Here is a 24097-nt window from a genome sequence, read left to right on the forward strand (position 1 = left end):
GCAGCAGCCCAGTGGGCAGTTGAAGATGGGATCTTCAAAACCTGGGTCTACTTGAAAGAGTGGCTCTCAGCTCCACTGTGCGTGAAGCCTTTGGGTCCAAACATGGCTGTGTAGCAGGGGTGGTTGCAAGAGGGCTTGCCTTCATGCTCTGCATGACCCCCCCCGAAGTCAGTGTCTTTCCACATTCTCACACTTCAGGCAAGGCTGATGCCAGTCCTTCCCCAGGGAGGTCACCCACTCAGCAAAGTATACCTTCATGTCACACTTGGAGCACATGGGCATGGAGGCGCTGGGTCTGGGGCAGGTGGCTGGGTGGGAACAGACTAGAGCACTGGACTAGACTGCTTGATTTCTAGTCCCAACTAAGTCACTTACTAGCTACATGGCTTGGGCAGGTCACTCTGTGCCTCAGCTTTTTTAATCTATCAAATGAGGATAATAAATAAATATCCTTTATAGGATAATAAATATATCTCCCTTATAGGATATGTGAAAATTAAAGGAGATAATGTAAAATACTCAGCACATTGCCTGGCACATGGAAGTCACTCCATAACTATCATTGATGATAATGATGGAAGATGGGTGACCCACTTTCAATTGCACCTCTTCTTGGAGGCCTGTTTTCCTCTTTTCCTAGGCATAGTAAGGAGCCCTTTCCTCTGTATAGACTTACATGCCATCATAAAAACAGATTTTTCTCACTTGAATGTGAGCTTGATCCACTCAATAGTTTTAATTCTACTATGTGTAAAAGCATTGTGCTAAACACTTGGTAAGAAATACCTTTGCTAACAATTAGCACCCACTCTGGTGAAAAGCTTTCGAATATAATTTCTATTAATACTAACATTCAATGTTCATATAGTACTTTGATTTAATGAGTCCTCTTGTAGCAATGCTCATATATATATGTCATTTAAAATATTAGGATAAACATCTAGAAAGGAAATCAGTAAATCAAAGAGCACAGAATAAAGAGGGGATTGGTTCAAGATGGCAGAGTAGAAGAACGTGCACTTATCTCCTCCTATGAGAGCACTAAAATTGTAACTAGCTGTTGAACAACCATCAACAGGAGGACACTGGAACCCACCAAAAATCATAGCCCCCATCCAAAGACAAAGGAGAAGCCACAATGAGATAGGAGGAGGGATGCAATCACAATAAAATCAAATCCCATAATCCTCTGAGTGGGCAACTCACAAACTGGGTAACAATAATACCAAATAAGCTCTCCCAATGTTGTGAAGGTTCTGAACCCTACATCAGGCTTCCCAACCTGGGGATCCACTGAAAGGCCTAGGAATCCCCAAGGAATCTGACTTTGCAGGCCAGCAGGATTTGGTCACACGATTTCCACAGGACTGTGGAAACAGACACTCCACTCTTGGAGGACACAAACAAAATCTTGCATGCACCGGGGCCCACCAGGAAAGGAGCAGTGGCCCCGCAGGAGCCTGAGCAGACCTACCTGCTAGTGTTGGAGGGTCTCCTGTGGAGGTGTGGGTTGGTAGTGGGTCACCACGGGGACGGGGGCACTGACAGCAGCAGTCCTTGGAAGTGCTGCCCCTGGCCTGAGCCCTCTTGGAGGTCACCATTAACTCTACAATAGAGCCTGTAGACTCCAGGGTTGGGTCTCCTCAGACTAAACAACAAATAGGGAGGGAGCACAGACCCTGAGACAATCAGATTACAGTTTTACTGAGCATACCCTGCCCACCAGAGCAAGACCCAGTTTTTCCCACTGCTAGTCCCTCCCATCACGAAGCTTACACAAGCCTGTTAGCCTAATCCTCTGGAGGTCAGACAAAAAAAGTAAGAACTATAATCGTGCAGTTCGCCAGAACAAAAACCATACCACAGAGGGTTAATCAAAATGAAAAGGCAGAGGGTTATGTCTCAGATGAAGAGACAAGATAAAACCCCAGAAAAACAACTAAATGAAGTAGAGACAGGCAACCTTCCAGAAAAAGAATTCAGAATAATGATGGTGAAGATGATCCAGGATCTCAGAACGGGGAAGATGCAAGAAATGTTTACCAAAGACCTAGAGGAACTTTTTTAGTTCCAAGGAACTAAAAAACAAACAAACAGAGATGAACAATATACTAGAAGGAATCAATAGCAGAATAACTTAGGCAGCAGAACAGGTAAGTGACCTGGAAGACAGAATGATGGAAATCACTGCTGCAAAATAGAATATAGAAAAAAGAATGAAAAAAAACTGAAGACAGTCTAGTAGTCCTCTGGAACCACATAAAACGTACCAACATTCACACTGTAAGAGTCCTAGAAATAGAAGATAGAGAGAAAGGACCTAAAAAAATATTTGTGAAAACGTCCCTGACACAGGAAAGGAAATAGTCAACCAAGTCCAGGAGGCACAGAGAGTCCTAGGCAGGATAAACCCAAAGAGAAACACACCGAGACACATAATAATCAAACTGACAAAAGTTAAAGACAGATAAAATATTAAAAGCAACAAGGGAAAAATGACAACATACAAGGGAAGTCCCATAAGGTTATAAGCTGATTTTTTGAAAGAAATTCTACAAGACAGAAGGAAATGGCATGATATATTTAAAGTGATGAAAGGGAAGAACCTACAACCAAGAATACTCTACCTGTCAAGATTCTTGTTCAATTTGATGGAGAAATCAAAAGCTTTCCAGATAAGCAAAAGTTAAGAAAATCCAGCACCACTGAACCAGCTTTACAACAAATGCTAAAGGGACTTCTGTAGACAGGAAACACAAAAGAAGGAAAAGACCTACAAAAAATAAACAGGACAATTAAGAAAATGGTAATAAGATCATCCATATATATAATTACCTTAATGTAAATGGAATAAATGTACCAACCGAAAGACATAGACAGGCCTAGTGGATGAAAACATGTGCATGTGTGCAGTTTCAGTTATCACATCACTCTACTTAACTCCCTAAACTGTATGTAATTATTTTATATTGTTAGGTTAATCATGCTTCCATTATGGCTCCCAGTTGTAATTATCTTTCATTTTTTGTCTGGCTATTGATTGTGAAAACTGATAAACATCTTTTACTATTGTGATTATGTAACTATTATTCATCTTAATACCACTGTATCATGATTGGTCAACAGAAAGTAGAGAATTCTATATCACTAAAACTACCATTTAATAGAAAAAGCTGTAATTATTTTTTAAAATCCAGATGCACATTAGAATTATCTCGTAATTAAAAAAAAAATACAAATGCCCAGGTATTGTTTTTTTCCCCCCAAAGCGCTAGATGTGATTCTAATGAGCAGCCACGTTTAAAAACAACTAGACTATATGATCTTTTACTTTTATCTTGTTTGTTTCACGTTTTCTATTTCAGTGCTCCCATATAATTTAGTTTATGTTTTCCAACTTCTCCATCTCTTGTTGTTGTTCTTTCTCAAGGTTTTATCAAGTATAGTATAAAAGCTCTTTTGTATATATATAAAATATTATGTACATTATGTAATATATATAATATACATATTTTAGAAAACTTATGAATTTTTGCCTGGCTAAAAAGTTTATGACTTTTGGTTCCAACTGTTTGAATAAGGATGAATAGAATGCTAGATTTCTAATTTATATTCACTCAATGGTTGGATAGTTCCATTTATTCTGGTGTCTAGTACTACTGTTAAAAGTCTAGAAAGCTTACTAATTTAGTGATTTAAAATTTTTTTTTGAATGAGGCTTGAAACTTCTAATTCAATTCTGAGCATATAAAGAAATACTATGTTGTATAAAACATCCAGGAAATTAACATATGATACAGTATTATTAACTAAAGTACAGATTTTGTTTAAATTTCACAAAATTTTATGCTAATGTTCATTATTTGTTTTCATTCTTTATTCAAGATTCCATATTGTATTTAGTTGCATTGAGCAGCTTCAGTTGCATGCAACAAATTCTCTTTTCATTTTTATTGTTACACATTTTTTCTAATGTTCCTTGTTATGACTTCTTAGATACACTCATCCTTTAAAAGTGGACATTTATTTTCCAAACACATAGAGTTATCAAAGTATCTTTGATATTAATTACTCATTTTGCTATTAATTTCTCATTTAAATGCTTTCTTCTCTGCAATCAACTAACTGTGTTTTTTCCGTCTTTTAACTTTATTGAGGCTCTCAATGGCTAAGTCAAAGATGTCTCTTGGTAAATGTTACATTACAGTTGAAAATATGTGGGTTATTTTCAAATATCTTTTGATATAGATTTCTAACATAATTCCGCAGTGGTAAGAGAACAGACTAGATGATTTCAATACTTTTAGACCATTAAATTTTTGCACCTTGTCTTATATCCCTGAATATGTTCCAGTGTCTCCTGGTTTATAGTCTATGGGAACTTGAATAGAACTTGTATCCTGCTGTTGTGTGAAAATTGTATAAATCTTAATTATGTTGACTTGGTTCATAGTATTTCTCAGGTCTACTATGTCCTTCTACTTTTCTGTCAGCTCATTCTATTAATTTTTGAGAGTTTTACACTGAAGCTCCAACTAAAAATTTTAATTATCTATTTAAAAGAATAATTATAACATATAGTGGAACTATATCTAACTTTGGAAGATTCTTAAAGAGATGGGAATACCTTACCACTCTACCTGCCTCCTGAGAAATCTTCATGCAGGTCAAGAAGCAACAGTTAGAACTGGACATGGAACAACAGACCAGTTCCAAATCGGAAAAGGGGTACGTCAAGGCTGTATATTGTCACCCTGCTTATTTAACTTATATGCAGAGTACATCATGTGAAATGCCAGGCTGGATGAAGCACAAGCTGGAATCAAGACTGCTGGGAGAAATATCAATAACCTCAGATATGCAGATGACACCACCCTTATGGCAGAAAGCAAAGAAGAACTAAAGAACCTCTTGATGAAAGTGAAAGAGGAGAGTGAAAAAGCTGGCTTAAAACTCAACATTCAAAAAACTGAAATCATGGCAACTGGTCCCATCACTTCATGGGAAATAGATGGGGAAACAATGGAAACAGTGACAGACTTTACTTTTTTGGGCTCCAAAATCACTCAGATAGTGACTGTAGCCATGAAATTAAAAGATGCTTGTTCCTTGGAAGAAAAGTTATGAGCAACCTAGACAGCATATTAAAAAGCAGAGACATTACTTTGCCAACAAAGGTCCATCTAGTCCAAGCTATGGTTTTTCCAGTAGTCATGTATGGATGTGAGAGTTGGACTATAAAGAAAGCTGAGCACTGAAGAACTGATGCTTTTGAACTGTGGTGTTGGAGAAGACTCTTTTTTTTTTTTGGAGAAGACTCTTGAGAGTCCCTTGGACAGCAAGGAGATCCAACCAGTCCATGCTCAAGGAATTCAGTCCTGAATATTCATTGGAATGACTGATGCTGAAGCTGAAACTCCAGTGCTTTGGCCACCCGATGCGAAGAACTAACTCATTGGAAAAGACCCTGATGCTGGGAAAGATTGAAGGCAGGAGGAGAAGGGGATGACAGAGGGTGAGATGGTTGGATGGCATCACCGACTCAATGGACATGAGCTTGAGCAAGCTCCAGGAGTTGGTGAAGGACAGGGAAGCCTGGCGTGCTGAAGTTCATGGGGTCGCAGAGAGTTGGACATGACTGAGCAACTGAACTGAACTGATATGTAACTTTGTTCTTTTTACAAGTCTCCTGTAGATGTGTCATACTTTCATAGTTTAAACACTGAAAAACAAAAACCAGAAAATAGAGCACCAAGTACTTTGCACATAAAAGGGTTAAAAAATGTTGAGTGGAAGCAGTTGAGTATCATTTTAAAAAGTACAAACTCTTTCATTCATTCAAAAACATCTGTTAAACATTTGCTGGACACTAAGTTTTCAGATTTAAAACAAAGGTAAAACAAAAATCCTTATTCTTAATGAACTTACATTCAAGTGAGAAACTGTATCATCATAACAGCAAAAGTTAGAAATAAATTCAAAGTTCACCAATAGAGAATGGGTCACAGTGAAATACTGTGCAGCCTTTAAAACGAATGAGACAGCAATTTATAAACTAAGAAGGAAGGACTGTCAAACATTTATAAGTTGAAAAAAAACAAAGTGTAAGACAATGTATAAAGTGAAAAAAAATATTTTTACTTTATGTGCAGTATGTAGTTTCCATTTGTAGAAAAATATATCTTATATATATATATATTCAGCAATTTTCAGCAAAGATATGGGTCACCTGTGGAGAAGGAACTAAGTGAATGCAGTTTAAATGTGGGAGGAAGACTTACATTTCACCAGACCAGGTAGGTATTTTGTAAAAAGGGAAAAGCCATGCCTGAAAGATTATGTGTGTATGTGCCAGGGTTAGGGGACTGCTTTGGCATAGGATGGCCTATTATCTCAAACTGTTCCAAATTTTACCATACCATCTTTCCTGTGAAATCCTTACGCTTAGTAAAGGAATTACATTCCAGAAATTTCTAGTAATTATTTATAGATTTGTATACTAAGCTATAGGGAAGAAAGATCCTTTCAAAAGTCTCCTAGTAGTACCTCAAGAGGTTATGTATAATGGAAAAGCGCAAAATACTTTAAGATTAGTAATGTTAAAGTTAGCAACTGAAAAATAATGACCCAAATAAGAAAAAAAAGCCCTATGAATGAGTGTTTTGTTTTTGGTAGCATTCTTCTTCTCTTTACTGCAGAAAAGTCCACTTAGTTGTTTTAGTCTGCCATCTTAGTTCTGGGGAAGCGTGTGGTCTGGTTTTCTCATCATCATATTCTAGGGTACAATATTTCCATTCTGCTAAGTTTTGGGCAGTGTGTGATTTAACTAGCTAGGTAAAGTTGGCATGGTTTTATATGTAACACTGTTTAATTCTCTATAGTGCTTTGCTGATAAGATTATTAAAGACTGATAACTGGTTAAAAGAATAGTGAAGCAAAAATACTGTAACTACAGATTGGCAAGGAATAAGACAGGGAATGTTTAAACTGCTATTGATGTGTTCTTAGTCATTCACACTTGTAGAAACTAGCTTGAGATGAGAAATGAAATGTTCTTTTAAATATGTAATAGAAACATTACCCATGGAAACATGTAATATACATACATTTAATTAATTCAGTCAGAGAATATTTATTGCTATTGTGTGCCAAATACTCTTCTAGACACTGAGGATACTGCAAGGAGCAAAATATGGTCTTCCCTTCTAGAGCTTACTACAAATAGAATTCATAACATTGACAATGGGTTTTAATTAACTTAGGCCTTTAATTAAATAGTTCCTCAAAAGACATGGGTTCACAATCCAGAGGTTTTTAGAATAAGATAAATTATCAAAATTTAAAAATTATATATTATTGACTAGGAAAAGTGTACTTTCAGAGTGGATTGTGTTTTTTTATTTTAGTAAATATTTTAATTTTAATTTTTTTTTAATTTTTTTTTCCAGTGGGTTTTGTCATACATTGATATGAATCAGTCATAGAGTTACATGTATTCCCCATCCCGATCCCCCCTCCCACCTCCCTCTCCACCCGACTCCTCTGGGTCTTCCCAGTGCACCAGGCCCGAGCACTTGACTCATGCATCCCACCTGGGCTGGTGATCTGTTTCACCATAGATAATATACATGCTGTTCTTTCGAAACATCCCACCCTCACCTTCTCCCACAGAGTTCAAAAGTCTGTTCTGTACTTCTGTGTCTCTTTTTCTGTTTTGCATATAGGGTTATCGTTACCCTCTTTTTAAATTCCATATATATGTGTTAGTATACTGTAATGTTCTTTATCTTTCTGGCTTACTTCACTCTGTATAATGGGCTCCAGTTTCATCCATCTTATTTTAGTAAATATATTAAAGGTGATATCTGGAGACACATCTGTCAAGATCATCTCAGTAAGTCTCTTGTCTTCACTCCAACAAAAAGTGGGGCATGATGAGTGAGACATCACCATGTACAAAAAACTGGGTCTTGTTTTAGAAAGGGTGGCAGGCATATGGCTGGAAGCAAACAGGGATGTGTTACATGCACCATAGACAAATTTAAACTCTTGCCTGATTTAGGGAAAATAGAAGACTTTAACATATTCATATGGGTATCACTTAACTTCTTGACTGAATTGATCATAAGAAAATCATAAGAAATTATAAGAAAATAATGGCAGAAGTTTGTGTTGGTCAACCAAACTGAAAACTCTTGTGATCAAATCACAGACTCAGTGCATCTCAGTGCATCTCAGATACATATGGAGGAATCATCACCAAGCATGGTTTGTCCATCTAGTTGGACTTCCCTTATTCTCCCACTTATATTTGTTTCAGCCTCTTTCTATCACCAAAAATTTCATTTCTGATAAGGCACTAAGGATTTTAGCTTATTCTTTTTTTTTTTTTTTTTTTTCTTTTTTTTTTTTTCTTTTTTTTTTTTTATTTTATTTTTTTTTTTTTTAATATTATTTTATTAGTTGGAGGCCAATCACTTTACAACATTTCAGTGGGTTTTGTCATACATTGACATGAATCAGCCATATAGTTACATGTATTCCCCATCCCGATCCCCCCTCCCACCTCCCTCCCCACCCGACTCCTCAGGGTCCTCCCAGTGCACCAGGCCCGAGCACCTGACTCATGTATCCCACCTGGGCTGGTGGTCCGTTTCACCATAGATAATATACATGCTGTTCTTTCAAAACATCCCACCCTCACGTTCTCCCCCAGAGTTCAAAAGTCTGTTCTGTATTTCTGTGTCTCTTTTTCTGTTTTGCATATAGGGTTATCGCCACCATCTATCTAAATTCCGTATATATGTGTTAGTATACTGTAATAGCTTATTCTTGAATCTCAACAACGTAACATTTTAAGTGGCTGGAAGTTCTTCCTAAAAAGATTTTCTGAAAAAGAGCTCTAGTGTTGAATTTTATCCTTGCATTTAACATACAAGTGATAATTGCAAAGGATTCTGAATTATGTTAAAGTTAAACTTAAGTTGAGCTGCTTCTCCAATAGCCCAGTTGGTAAAGAATTCCCCTGCAATACAGGAGACCCTGGTTAGATTCCTGGGTTGGGAAGATCCACTGGAGAAGGGTAAGCTACCCACTCCAGTATTCTTGGGCTTCCTTGTGGCTCAGCTGGTAAAGAATCGGCCTGCAATGCGGGAGACCTGGGTTCAATCCCTGAGTTGGGAAGATCCCCTGGAGAAGGGAAAGGCTACCCACTCCAATATTCTGGCCTGGAGAATTCCATGGACTGTAAAGTCCATGGCGTCGCAAAGAGTCAGACACGACTGAGTGATTTTCACTTCAAAATATATCTGAAATCAGGAGTCTGAAGTCATATAAATGACAAGGGAAAGCAGTTTGAGAAATATATGACTTAGGGAATTGTAAGCTGTTTCTAATTTGTCTTGTATGCTGTTTACATCTAACAAATGTCAGCTTAGTTATATACGTCTTTGTATTGGTTCTCTATCAAGAACAACAGAAAAGGTCACATTACCAGAGACCTTGCTGAAATAATAAAGGACTTGCTAAGAATTTTAAATATCCCATATTCTACTGTTATTTTTCTTCTGTGTTGGGGAAGTTGACTCTGTAACAGCACATTAAGCAATGTAGAAGCCACTCAGAGGAAATTTTTAAAAGGAAATCTGGGAAATTTTATTACCTTCCTGGAGCTAATGAACCCATAGAAAACACCAATGTAACATCAAACTTAGTGTTTTAAGCAAAAGTTTAAGAAGTAAAGAGATGAGATGAAAATATATTACTAAAAATACTTAATTTATGGAATATCAACATCATCATAAAAATATAATTGCTCACCAGCTTTGTCCCAGAACTATACTTCATGAATTGTTAGGCCTTCTATTGGATCTATTAGAGATGAAATGTTTTGTACAAATTTCACCAAGAGGCTCATCATCTCAAAATTATTAAGCTCAGAAAATGCGTTAATATTTATCTAAGCAATGAGGTCAATCCAACCCTCCAAATATTTTAATAGATAAAAAGCTAACCCCTTATATGGTGAATGGGAAATGAGTATTAAGCATGGGACACAAAAAATAAGCAACAAAATACAGCAGAATAAATAGGACTTTACTCCCCAAACTGAAATGTGCCTAAGACTTAATCATACAGAGTTTTCTGCACCTTCAGATTTCACACCAACACCTTAAATCCAGAAATCATTGTTTTAAAGTGGCTTTTTTTCACTCTGCCAGTTGAGTAAAACACACAAACTACCAATTGTTTCTATTTCATGTTACTTTTCTCATTTCACACTCTAGTAAGAATTTGAATATCATTGGAAGCCAAATAGGAGAGGTTTATCTTACCCTTCTTGTAAAAACGCCCCAAGAAAGTCTGGTTGCAATGTCTGTGGTTCCATGAGTTCTTTTAAGATGAGGACTGGGATTGTGCTTCATACTGGTCTTTATATTCCCCCACAGTGCCAAACAGTGGAGGTGAATATACAGTGGAGGTGATGAATAGATTCACGGGATTAGATCCAGTGAACAGAGTCCCTGAAGAACGATGGACAGAGGTTTGTAATATTGTATAGGAGGCAGCTAACAAAAGTCCATGGGGTTGCAAAGAGTTGTACACGACTTGGCAACTGAACAGCACTGGTAGACATCTAACAGTCTTACTGAACTGAAGTGAAAAATTTGGAACACTATAGTGTCAGTAAACATCCACTTGGAAAAACAAGAATTACAGTAGATTTAAAGACAAATGAGGATATTTTACATGAAGAGTCAGAATGAGTTGATTCAAGTTAAAGACTACAGAAAGAAATCCATGGTATTTGTCTATGAGAAGTTTATATGGGTAACCACACAAAAATCAAGATGAAAGCATAGATGTATAAAGAAATACTAACTAGTTGAAAGCTATGCAAAATTATACATTTAAAATAGCCAAGCCAAACTAGAATATACCATATGCTAATGAAAGTGTATTGCTACAAGAATGCTTAGTAATTAAATAAATATTAAAGGAATACAAATTCAGAATGAATGTTACATGACTACAGTCAATATTAAATCTTGACTTACCTCCATAATATAGAAGTCATGAAAAGACAGTAGAAGTCATCAGACCTGGCACGCAAGTCAGATGTAACTAGGATGGAAACACAGAAACAAATGTTTCCAGTTCTGGATAACCTGACTTGAAGACATAGGTTCACTGAATCTGGACTAATCAAATGGTTCAAAGATTTAGGTAAAAGTGTATAAAAGATTCTAGTATATTCAGAAGACATATTACTGAGTTTTTAAAAGGCTATTTTGGAAGCATAGATTAATACTTTAGGTTTCTTTACATATCATTAAAGTAGAATATATTAGAAATTCAAATGTAGAGTAATATGATATTTCTGTCTCATGATGTGCATGTAATTACTAGGTAGACCAATCAAGATACTTTGACTTTCTAAATAGGAATCCTATAAAGCAAGGTCTAACTCCTAGAAAACCAGAATGTTACTTTCAATTAATTAAGAAAATACTTTTGCTTGGTCACTTTTTAAACTTCTGGGTACAATTTAAGCAGTACTGAATCTCTATTTGATTTTTTTGGCTAACACTTTTCTTCAGAAGCAAACCCAATTTAGGGTGAAAGGAGAAAATGTTTTCGACCTCTTAGACAGCTTAATTTCCTCTTAACTGTTTTTCTCCATCAAAAACAAGTATTTAAATAAGGAATCTCAATTATCTAAACTTATTTTTGACCATCTTCTGGAATTTCTTGCTATATCTCTTTTGAAATGCCACAGTTGCTCTCTTGGAAAACTTGTCTTCCTGGTTTTCAAATTTCTGTTTATTATTACAATTCTTCAGCCAGAATGCCAGGCCTTTGTGCTGTACTGTTTCTTGAAATTGGAGACCAGCACATTTCCCACAATTTAATTACATGCTTTTCCATTTGAGAAATTAAAGTTATGTCAATTTTACAGTTTTAACTGACTGAATTGTTTGGACTTTAAGTTCTCAATTTCATTCCTTCAGTGTAACAGAGGGAAAGATTTTGTTTAGTGAATAGAAGCACAGGGAAGGTTCAAGAATATTAACACATTTTAGTTATTGACTTTCATAACTGATACAAGTGTAGGAATTTTCCTAAATGCAGAAGCTTGAGATATGACACTCTAAGAAAAAAAAAGGTTTTAGTTCCATTTTGGCAATGTTTATTTAAGACTATATACCCAAATAATTTTTTTTACATAAATGGAGGTGTTTATGTACTTCTTTCTAAAAGAAAGGGATATACTGTCTTTAATAAAGATCTTTAGTTAGCTTGTTTACCTGTATCAGCTTTGAATGGGTAACTGACACTGCCTCTCCAGCCAGACTTTTACATAGAATTCCAGTTCTGTATATGCAGTGACTTTTAATCAAAGAAATTCCAAAAGAATGCCTGGATATCATTTTAAATTCAATATTACAAAAATGGGACTCAACATCTTTCCTTCTCAAATTAGTTTCTCTTAACTCTCTTCTTTCAGTGATACTATCATTGTCTTTCAGGATAGAAAATGTTATTTCTGACACCCACTTTTATTCAACTCATTATGATGTACAATTTTTTTCTTTTGAAATATCTTAAATTTATTCTCTTATCTCCATTTTCATTGTCACTATTCTGTTCAGGTTTTCTTCACTCCTAGATCACCACAGTAGTCACATGCCCAGTTTTGTTGCCAACAGACTTTCTTAGAATCCTTCTGTACACAGTATAGCTGCATTTAATTGCCAAAAATTCCATTATTTTATGTTTTTATTATTTTGGTTTCAAGAGGCCATAATATCTCCCTATTCTCTGCTCTATCAAGACTAAAGTCCCCTAATTTGCCTAATATCTAGGCAAAGGCCCAATGACTTAGTTCTAACCTAGTTATCTAAATTCACGTGACCTTTGCCTCGGGTCTTAAGGCAAAGGTCCTAAGTTACTTTTGGGGGAATACTGCATTCTGTTTTGGCTTAGGATCTTACCCACAAACCAGAAAAGTTCAGTAGATGACAACTCAAATCATCTTAATTTACAAGCTTACAGGCCACAAATTACAAAATGAAGACATTTTTTTACTGAGTCAGCAGAGACATCTGTCTAATGCCCCTGCAATTCCCTAAAGTTACTTACAGTTTTGAACCGAGGAGATTATCCCATGTGGCGTTTATTGCCTTTCACTAGAACGAGCTGTTGTCTGGCACTTTGCTCTGTACGGTCAGGGTCTGTTTTCTGCCTCTGGTCCCAGTCCTTTCTCCACATGGTCTAGGTACACAAGATACGATTTTTTTTTTTTTTTTTTTTTGATGGGGGCAGTGGTGATGTCAAAATAAGTGCCTAGAAAACAGGTCATAAAGCACATCAGTATAGAGGGGAAACTGCTTCGCCATGGGAATAATTATTTAATTGCTGGTTGAATTCCTGACTTCTGGCTAAATATGTCTGGCAAATATGCCAACCTCCCTCAAAGCCAAATCAAACCCAACAGCAACATTAGACTTTTCAAAAAATGTAATTTATATATAGGTTCCGGAAATCAGACAAAAATGTCCTATAGATTTTATATAAAAGCTCTAAGGGTACATAAAAATAAATCCTTATCACATTATAAATAAAACTTAAATGTCCTAGCAGAAAACAGAAGTTCCATATTTGATCCACAATTTTTTCTTTTCTTTCTGAAAGTTTTTTTCAAGTGACTTGGATAGTCTTTTATAAAATTGTCCATGAAAGTTTATAAGAACACCCATTGCAGTCAATAAGGTAGCTCTAGTAAGCAAAGGGATTCAGAAGCAGACCATTAATTCTAGTCACTTTAAGGCATTGTAGCAGATGTTCAGTACAGTTATTTTTGTGATTATAGTAATGATGGCTTTTGGAAATTTTTTTTCTGAAAAGTATTTTTTAATGTAAGGACTGTTCATTCTACTTGCATCTCCCATCTCCCCAGTGTGTGCATGTGTGCTTAGCTGCTCAGGTTTGTGTCTTACTCTTTTAAGGCCCCATGGACTGTAGCCCGCCAGGCTCCTCTCTCCATGGGATTTCCCAGGCAGGTATACTGGAGTGGGTTGCCATTTCCTTCTCCAGGGGGTCTTCCTGACCCAGGGATAGAACTTGCGTCTCAGGCATTACAGGAGGATTCTTTACGGCTGAGCCACTGGGAGAGCCTCATCTCCTCAGTGAAGTGAAAGCTGCTCAGTCATGTCTGACTCTGCAACACCATGGACTAGTCCATGGAACTCTCCAGGTCAGAATACTGGAGTGGGTAGCTGTTCCCTTCTCCAGGGGATCTTCCCAACCCAGGGATGGAACCCAGGTCTCCTGCATTGCAGGCGGATTCTTTACCAGCTGAGCCACCAGGGAAGTCCATTTCCTCAGAGAGACAACAAATAAAAGCCAATAGGATATAGCTAAATTATACTTTTTTGGAAAGTTTTAGATGATCAGTTAGATCACTAATAGCCTCAAAATTTCATAGGCTTTCCAACTATTCATTCCCCTATGCACAGGTTTCTAGCTTTGATTAAAATTTTAAAAAGAAATTTCTTCAAGGTAGTTAATTAAGGCTTGAATGTTAATAGGCAGCATAGAACAGAGGTGCTCTGATAAGTGAAACAATTAAAGACGGAGAACTTCTAAATTACCAGGTAAGAGCCTGAGCATTTTCATACTTATGTAGCTGGTATTCAGCCTTTCCGGAACATATTAATTTGTCTCCAAATTACTACTGATTTTCAGCAATCAATTACCATTTATCAAGCATCTTGCAGAGTATATAATGAAAAATAAAATAGATGGACCTTCCCATGATCAGATTTCATTAGAATCACTTCTTAGGCATTTTAACTGGGTTAAGATGTTACCTGGGAGAGGTGTCAAATAAACTAATCTGTGTTAATGTGTTAAAAAAAAAAAAGCCTCTGCCCATAAAGAAGGATGTATTAATTGTTCTAGGGCAGGTATAGGAACACAAAAGAGAGAAACAATATTTCTAGATGAGGAGGAAAAGTGAACTGGGAAAATTTCATGTAGTGGCTAGAGAGCCTAAAAATATTTAGATAGCTAAAGATGAGAGAAAGCACATCCTAAGAGTAAATAATTTGAGCTAATAAGGAAGGGTGGATGAAAATTAGAGGTTTGGAAAAGGAGTAATGTTTTTACTTGGCTTAACAACAGTACTACAGTATTAATTCATAATCATTTCTGTAGTGGTAAGGTCAATCTCAACTGGGCAAAAAGTATCCCTGATAGTAGGCTTTTGGCCATGCAACTCCTTCCTCTCAAGATTTCTCATTTGATTTGCTGAGTTAAAGGCCTAGACTGCCCAAAGTCTAACTTAAGCCTAGGCTTCCTTCTACTATTTTTTACAACTCATGTTTTATTTTCCTTCAGATCATCACACTTTGATTTTTCAAAGGACTGTGGACAATCTGAATATACTCTCATTTTCTTCAATTAGAAATTAAGGCACATTATACAGAGGAAGGAAAACAATCTCAAACATGTATACTTATTTCCCTACCATCTCCCCAAGACCAATCTGTTTTAAACCTGTAACTACTCTTCCTTACCTGATCATGACTTTCTTCATGTTTTCTGCACTAAGTCTCCAGTTCTTTCATTTCACTGAATTAATCCTATCTATTTTTCAATAGATAGGAGCTTATTTTCCACCTACTCTAAGAAGTATTCTCCATTGTCTAGATCCACATTATCTTTGAGATTCTACTGCACTTCAGGTCCATAAGACAGACTTTACACTCCACTCTAGTTGTTTCTTGTAAGTCAGTATATTACCAGCTAGGCTAAAGGTTCTTTGCTGACAGTGACCATCTTTTTTAGACTATTGTGAAGTACTGGGCATAGAATAGGTCTTTAATAATAAAAGATCATCTCACTTGAAAAATGTAAACAGAAAACTTTTAAGGCATTTTAAGAATTGTTTTAATAAGCTTTTTGATGAGATGAAATTATATTAACTCTCATGTATAGACCTCAAATTATCACCATGACAGATTTTTACACTATTCAAAAATAGATTTGCATATGAATAAAACTGTCCTGCTCTGCTTTGGTAAGGCATATAACATACATAAATACGTTATGTACATAACCATGATCAAAACCAGTCGCCATTCTTGGGATTTCCCTGGTGGTCCAGTGCTTTTGACTCCGTGCTTCCACTGCAGGCGGCACGGGTTTGAGCCATGGGTTCCCTGATTGGGGAAATAAGATCCTTCACGCCACACAGCCCAGAACAAAACAAAACACCAGTAGCCATTGTTGATAATCCAATCCCTTCTGATACAACTTCTGGCAATAGGAGAGATTTACAAGTATTCATACTTGGTTGTGGCCTTGCTTGCAGCCAATAAATTATAATTGAAAGGTTTGAAATTTGAATCCTTTAGACTGTACACCTTTCAAGTGTGTTATCAAACTACGAATACAACATAATTTTGTTCAGTTTGAAATAAAGTGAAATTTTGCTTAAAGGAAACTGGAATTCTTCTAATTGAATCCACCTGAATTTGTCTCTTGCACTCTACTTCAAGAAAAAAGAAGTCAACTTTAAGAAAAATTATAATCAAACACCCTTTGGATTTTATGGCTTAAAACATGCTAAATACTACTCTTGAAGCTTCTATACCTATTATAATATTTTATATGACTTGATCCTTACATAAAATTTAATATTCAGCATACTGTTTAAGACAAGAAAATATACTGAAGTTTTTATTACTGCTTTACAAAATATTCAAACAAGGTTTAAGGTCATTGTAAACTCCAGTTGACTAAATATCCAGTACTTCATATTGTCCCATTAATTCAATTAAATGCTTTATCTGATAAAACATTTTTTTCTTATTTTTCAAAAATGAGTGCATGCCTCTCCTCCAAGTTTCCATGGAGATGTTTTTCTTTCTGTTGGCTATGTTTCATATAGTCAAGGTTACAATCTGACAAAAGGGTGGGAAAAAAAAATCTAAAATTTTTTCTAGAATGGAAAAGGTAAATATATAATATCCAAAATTCTAAGGTGATAACTGAGGTTTCCACCTAAGTCTGCAAGATTATGTAACTTTTTCTTTAATGAGTAACATGTCAGTGTACAATTTATAAAATAAATACATTGTAGACTGACTCTGTCCTAGGATTATAAAAATTTAGGACAAGACAGACCTTTTACTTACAACTTACATAATTTACACTGAGACTTGAAAAGAGTAATTTACTTAAGGTCACACAGCTTTAAGCCAAGCCAATTTTTAAGTATTTGAATATGACCACATTTAACTTCTCTAGGATAGGAACAGTTTAAGATTCTATTTACATTGTCATTCCCCTGGCAAAATAACCAAGCAGTACTAAACACTTCTTTAGGACAATATTCCCAAATATGAACTTTATTATACTAAATTATAACTTTTTGTTCTGCTTCATTTCATGATCTTCTAAACTAGTGGGAAAACTTATGTTTCTCCTACATGCTTAATTGTCATCTAAACCAAATGCATTTTGATGAGACTGAAGAGACTAGTACCAGAGGCAAATGTCTCTGAACAAAATAACTTGTTGAATGAATAAACAGGTGTACATACATTACTGAATGAGATTCAAGTGATGGAAGTTTCATTGTTTGAGACTTTAAAAATGAGGACAAAATCAGAGAAAATAACTTACAGATTCTCATGTCTAGAATCATCAAATTAATCTAATGGACATTTTCACCTCTAATTTATTTCTTGATTTTCTACATTATTTTTAATTCTTGCAGGAATCATAACCCTGAATTATTTCTTTTTGGAAAGACCTAGATTATTGCAATTTCTTTTCCTTAGGAGCCAGTAACAGAACCAAACACATAGTCTAAAAAGATTTAATCTAGAAAAATTTTGTTTCTAGAAGTTTCATACTTTCAACTATGAGAAATTAAATACAAAACTACTGGATATTAAAAGTAAACATTTTGAAAACAGAGGCTGTAAAGTTGTAAGACTGTTGATAACAGAATTCTAAAAATTCTGACTTACCACAATGTTAAATAAATCAGATTGATTCATTCAGTATTAATTTAAATGTTTATAGGAAATCTACTCCATGTCAGGTATGTTTTCAGTTCAATTTTAAAGTTCTTATATGCATAAGGAAATTGTTACTTGAAATACATCAGATATCACAAATCATAAAATTACACATTTCTACACATGAACAAATGAAAACTACAAAAATTTAAATAGCAGTTTCATATAAAAAGCTTATCATACTAAGACAGGAAACGAAACAAGATGAAAAGTAAACTTTGCCAAAATACAGAATTTCCATACAATTTTAGACCTCTCTGTGGCAAGTAACTATGCAGTCCTAGATTGAAGACAAGGTTATAGCCTGATTTCATCATTCCCATGCTTCCTTTTGCAGGTCTCTGGATAAACTCCATTGAGCAATTATCTATTTAAAGGTAACTAACTGTTGACATGTGTTGTATTTAGAATCTTGATTTCAAAATCCTAAACTAATGCAACAGTATCTTAGGCTTTTTCCTTATTTAAAAAAGAGGGTATTACTGGCAGTGAGCAATTAATTTTAGAAATCTTAAAAATAAAAACAATCTCAGAGTGTAGACCTATCAGGAATATTATCAATGAACAGGTCTGTAATTATAAAACACCCAAATATTTGGTAGGCTATGCCTGGTTTGGAAGGCATTTTAACTATGAAGAGCAAGAGAGATCATCATGTGAAATCAATCTGAGAGCAAGCAGAGTATTGTAAGGCTAGAACTTCAGTTAATTTGGGAATATATTTGGGTCCTCCAAATGAAAGTAGAGTCCAGAAGTCAGATGGTTTCCCACTTCAGGGTCAAGCAGCTGAATGCCATGAAGTTAGGCAGGCAGCATTTAGAGGCTGGGTACTGTGAGTTCAGGAAGCTGATTAAAGTTAAAAAGTCTGGGAGATCAGCAAGAAAAGAACGCAAAGACAGTGCTAGGAAAAAAGGTCACACCCTATGACCTCAGTGCCAAAGATGAAAGTTAAAACTATTTCTTGATGAGGTAGAAACAGTCATAAATAGTTGTTCTGGCTGAATTCTTAGTTCAGTTCAATCGCTCAGTAGTGTCCGACTCTTTGCAACCCCATGAAGCACAGCACGCTAGGCCTCCCTGTCCATCACCAACTCCAGGAGTTTACTCAAACTCACGCCCATCGAGTCAGTGATGCCATCCAGCCATCTCATCCTCTGTCATCCCCTTCTCCTGCCCCCAACCACTCCCAGCATCAGGGTCTTTTCCAATGAGTCAACTCTTCGCATGAGGTGGCCAAAGTTTTGGTTTCAACTTCAGCATCAGTCCTTCCAATGAACACCCAGGACTGATCTCCTTTAGGATGGACTGGTTGGATCTCCTTGCAGTCCAAGGGACTCTCAAGAGTCTTCTCCAACACCATAGTTCAAAAGCATCAATTTTTCGGCACTCAGCTTTCTTCACAGTCCAACTCTCACATCCATACATGACCACTGGAAAAACCATAGCCTTGACCAGATGGACCTTTGTTGGCAAAATAAAGTCTCTGCTTTTTAATATGCTGTCTAGGTTGGTCATAACGTTCCTTCCAAGGAGTAAGCGTCTTTTAATTTCATGGCTACAGTCACCATCTGCAGTGATTTTGGAGCCCCAAAAAATAAAGTCTGACACTGTTTCCACTGTCTCCCCATCTATTTCCCATGAAGTGATGGGACCAGATGCCATGATCTTAGTTTTCTGAATGTTAAGCTTTAGGCCAACTTTTTCACTCTCCTCTTTCACTTTCATCAAGAGGCTTTTTAGTTCCTCTTCACTCTCTGCCATAAGGGTGGTGTCATCTTCACATCTGAGGTTATTGATATTTCTCCCGGCAATCTTGATTCCAGCTTGTGCTTCTTCCAGCCCAGCGTTTCTCATGATGTACTCTGCATATAAGTTAAATAAGCAGGGTGACAATATACAGCCTTGATGTACTCCTTTTCCTATTTGGAACCAGTCTGTTGTTCCATGTCCAGTTCTAACTGTTGCTTCCTGACCTGCATATAGGTTTCTCAAGAGGCAGGTCAGGTGGTCTGGTATTCCCATCTCTTTCAGAATTTTCCACAGTTTATTGTGATCCACACACTGGAAGGCTTTGGCGTAGTCAATAAAGCAGAAATAGATGTTTTTCTGGAACATACAAACTAATATAACTTCATTGGTCTAAGCAAGGCTGATTTGGATTTGGCTGTCTTAAGCAATGGAGTGTAGGGTCAGTCAGGAGAATGATAAAGTGGGGAAAATAGCCATCAAATAATTTTAATACTTTTAAAATGACTTAATATTTTATAAAACCCCAAATCTCGAGATGGAAACAGAGCTAACTGGAATTCCTGACCTCCATAATGTTTTCTTGTAACATTTCAGGAAGAACATCTTGGAAACCACTTCAATCTACCACACACAGTTTTCGTAAGACTTACATCAGATACACTGTCAAAATTTGTCTGTTACCTAGAAGATAAAACATGCTCTGTGAAATTCTTTATGCCTTAACTAATGCATCATCTCAGTTAAGAGATAAAGAGCCTTCACAGACTTACTTTATGTATAAAATATAAAACTTGCTATTAGCTGGGAAGAACTATTTCATGTTTCTCATTTCTCTTTCCTTGTGATTCTTCAATAAAACTGTGATACTGGTGATCTGGAAATAGATTTGATCTAATCCATTTTAGCAGAATTCTACGGAAAGGCTATAACTTCTGGCTATCTAACAAACCAGCTGTTTTGAGTAGTCATCCTAATATTGGTATCAATGCATTATTGGTATCAATGCATTCAACAATAATGCAGGGAATTAACATGATATTGAGTGCTGTATGAGATTATGGGCTCACCAAACGGGCTAAGATACAGTCTGGGCTTAAGCCTATTAGGCTTACAGGATAATCATAAAGAAATAAGGAAAATAATCATAATATGATGTAACATAAGCAATAACGAAACAACTATAGGGATGACAACAGAAAAGGGAGTTGTTAACTTTTTATGTGAAGAGGCTGGGAGGAGGTTGCCCTTCTGAGATAATGCCCAAGAACATTTCTGAAGGCTCAATGAGCACCTGCTATACTGCCTAGAATTGCTCTGTAGGACAGAAGGAAGTTAATGATGATTAAGCTGGCCAGAAGCCCTTTAAATTGACATGAAATACAAAGAAAATGGTATGTTTCACAGCTTAGGGTAATCTGCAAAATAAGTTTACAATGTAAATGTATAATTTGTCTGCAGCCTTCTAGTTACAAAAGCTCTATTTTCTCTTAGATTTTGATTAGCTTCTAAAGAGACACGGAAGTGAGATAGCAATGCTGTTTGATGCTAGGATGCCTTAAAAGAAGTACAACCAAATATGACCTATTGATTTGTAGACTTACTCTGGACAGTTAGGTGGGGCAGTTTTCTCAGGGGCGGACACTGCTACTAAGAGCTGACACACAAACACACCCAAGTCCAGTGTTACCAAAACACCATTCTCAGAGTATGTCTCCTTGCAGTGATAGCACCATCATGGAATACTTCAGGAGTTAATTTGTGCTTAGTATAGTATGTGCACATACATACAAATCTACCTTAACGTTCTTCGGAAAGTGTAACTATCCTTTTGAGCATTTTAGGGCTTAATTTCAACTTTGTCTCCTCTGTCTCGTGTTCACTATAGGTCAGAGGTTGTAGCTCAGTAAGTATGAGCTCTGCAATCAAACTGAGCTTCAATTCTGACTCCCCCTTTTACTAGTTATGTGACAGTAGGCAATCTATTTCCCTGTGACTCAGTTTCCTTACAACATGGGAGTAACAATGTACCTCCTCCATTAGGTGGTTTATGAGAATTGAAAGGATTTTTAAATGTAAAGGTTTCTGGCAAAGGATAAAAACAATGTGTCAGGGGTAATTTCTGTCATTAGTAGCACCTAAAGCTTGAGTGGTTTCCATGTGCAGTTAAAAGGAAATCACATCCACAACCCAAGGGGTAGATATTTCAATGTTTTGATTTGATTGATTTCGATTACTTTTACTAAAACTACCACTCAAAATAAAAATTTACTGGCCTATTCCCAGAGGGACAAGTAAACAATAACAAGTGCGCAAGGGCTGATGTTCCTTATTGTATTAACAACTCTCTCCTATCAAGAATCTCTTTATAAATTTGGGAGAGAACCATAGTAGTCTGAAAACTAATTGAATTCTAAAAACTAAGAAGCCAACATTAAAAGATGTCATAAAAATCATCTCAGCCAATTCACAGCACTATTTACTCAAGCCTCAACTATGATGTGGGCTCAAAAGACTAGCAAATATATTACAGAATTGTTTCCTGTATATTTAATGACAGATGACAACTCAATCCAGTGCCAATTTCAGAGTGAGACTGATCTTCCTAGGAACACTTCACTTAATAACTGAGCACCTGCTGTTGTGTCTGGTAAGGTAGTAAAATCTCCAGTTGAAGCTGAATCTCCCTGTATTTAACTACATAAACAGAATTTCAAAAGCATAGATTCTAAGACCAAGTTATGGCCCTTGAAGTCTTATGAAAAATCCAAGCACCCTAGAATATAAAAATAAAAGAATGTCCCATTGACACTATCACTTAACTGCCCTCTCAAAACTCTGATTAAGAATTTCTCTAGAATTGGCCCCTTCTTGCTTATCCAACGTCTTCAACTTTATTCTCCTTTGAAGTTTTAAAAGGAAAATGCAAACTTAATGATCCAGTTCTATACTGGATTTATTCAACAGCCTTGATAAAGTAATTCTTCTTGAAAACAAATGCCAACTTATAAGTTTTTAGTATTTAAAATTTACGTTTCAACTTTAGTAGCTCATTAACATTTTCATAGTTTTAAGACAAGTGACACATATTTCTCTAAACCTTGATCTTCAATTTTTCTTATATACTCAGTTCTGTTAATAATGGTTTTCAGTAAAAACTGTCTTAAAAAGAATCCAGAAATTTCCCTAGTGTCTTTTAGTCAAAGATAGTTAGCACATGTGCTCTTAAAGGCAAGTTTGTTCAAGCTGATGTACTGATTTTCTTCTCAAATGTTATGTTTAAATCTTACTCCTCCCTCCAATTTCATCCCTCTTGGGGTCTCTGGCAAAGCAGTCCATTTCCATAATATACACTTCCACAGTTGGTAGAAATCCCTTACTTAAAGAGTTTATATTTGCACCCCCTGAAAATCTATCTCTTCAGTTCTGCCCTTCTGTATTTCGCAATACAGAAAAAAAAGGTCTCAACATTGCTTTTTCAAGCAAGCTTCTCAATACCTTCAAGAACCCCATAGGACATTTGCCATCTCTTACTTTTTCAGCTCTCTGAATGCCCTCTAATTGGTTCACATCCATAATCTGCATGTGGCCTACACAAGCCACTACACCAAGATTTTCAATCAACAGTGGTTTGGGGGAAACACATGTTTATTAGCATACATCAATAAATTATAAACCTAAGTAAATGAAAAATTTTCATGCTGGTTTTGAAACTTGTTGGACCTTTACCTAAATTTCAAATCACCTAATTTGGTTACCCAAAAAACATCTGCAATTCCCTTTATTACTGTCTTACAGGAATTTTATATATCAAGAGAAGGAAACTCATCATGAATTTTTTCTGAAGAGTATAACTATGTGGAAATTTAGTCATTAATTTTTAAAGATCCAAATTCCTTGAGTTTTATAAGTAAATACACCTCGAGTTATAATTTCAAAAAATGGTCTGAGGGCTTATGATAAACTTGAACCTTTACTTTTGGGTGCTTTCCCTATTTTTTTTTTCCCAAGGATACAATGCCAACTAAAACGGTGACAAAACTAGTGTAACAGAGGGCCTAACTTGACACCTGTACCCCCTCCTCTCAGAGTCAGATTTTTAAACTCCCAAGTTTCTTTAACCGATTAGCTAAATTGTCATATTCTAAATCTAAACTACTTTTAAGAGTTTTAAATTATAAAATACTGAAATGTGAGAAAAACAATTTTTGCTCTCTAAATGGGCTGCTGTAACAGGTCACACATTATGAATATAT

The 24097-nt window shown here is 36.0% G+C and overlaps 1 protein-coding gene and 1 pseudogene across 19 annotated transcripts in view; both read right to left on the bottom strand.

Moving 5' to 3' along the window:
* Positions 1-24097, bottom strand: part of LOC136144367 (collagen alpha-2(I) chain-like) — a 125196-nt gene that overhangs the window by 25929 nt on the left and 75170 nt on the right. For 13 of the 19 annotated variants that reach the window (XR_010658530.1, XR_010658529.1, XR_010658528.1 and 10 more), the window contains 3 exons: positions 13144-13347; positions 11058-11124; positions 10335-10523 (listed from right to left, as the gene is read on the bottom strand). Coding sequence is in view for 13 of the 19 variants with exons in the window: in XM_065902199.1 (XP_065758271.1) it covers positions 10335-10387 (53 nt within the window). In the remaining 6 variants the exon portion in view is untranslated. Of the gene's footprint in view, positions 1-1474; positions 1649-2627; positions 2774-7690; positions 8000-10334; positions 10524-11057; positions 11125-13143; positions 13348-24097 lie in introns of those variants that run through there. The other 6 variants (XM_065902194.1, XM_065902184.1, XM_065902197.1 and 3 more) reach the window with 5 other exon arrangements.
* Positions 39-282, bottom strand: LOC136144368 (cysteine-rich protein 1 pseudogene; annotated as a pseudogene).

The sequence above is a fragment of the Muntiacus reevesi genome, chromosome 11, assembly GCF_963930625.1.
Source record: "Muntiacus reevesi chromosome 11, mMunRee1.1, whole genome shotgun sequence".
Taxonomy (NCBI): domain Eukaryota; kingdom Metazoa; phylum Chordata; class Mammalia; order Artiodactyla; family Cervidae; genus Muntiacus; species Muntiacus reevesi.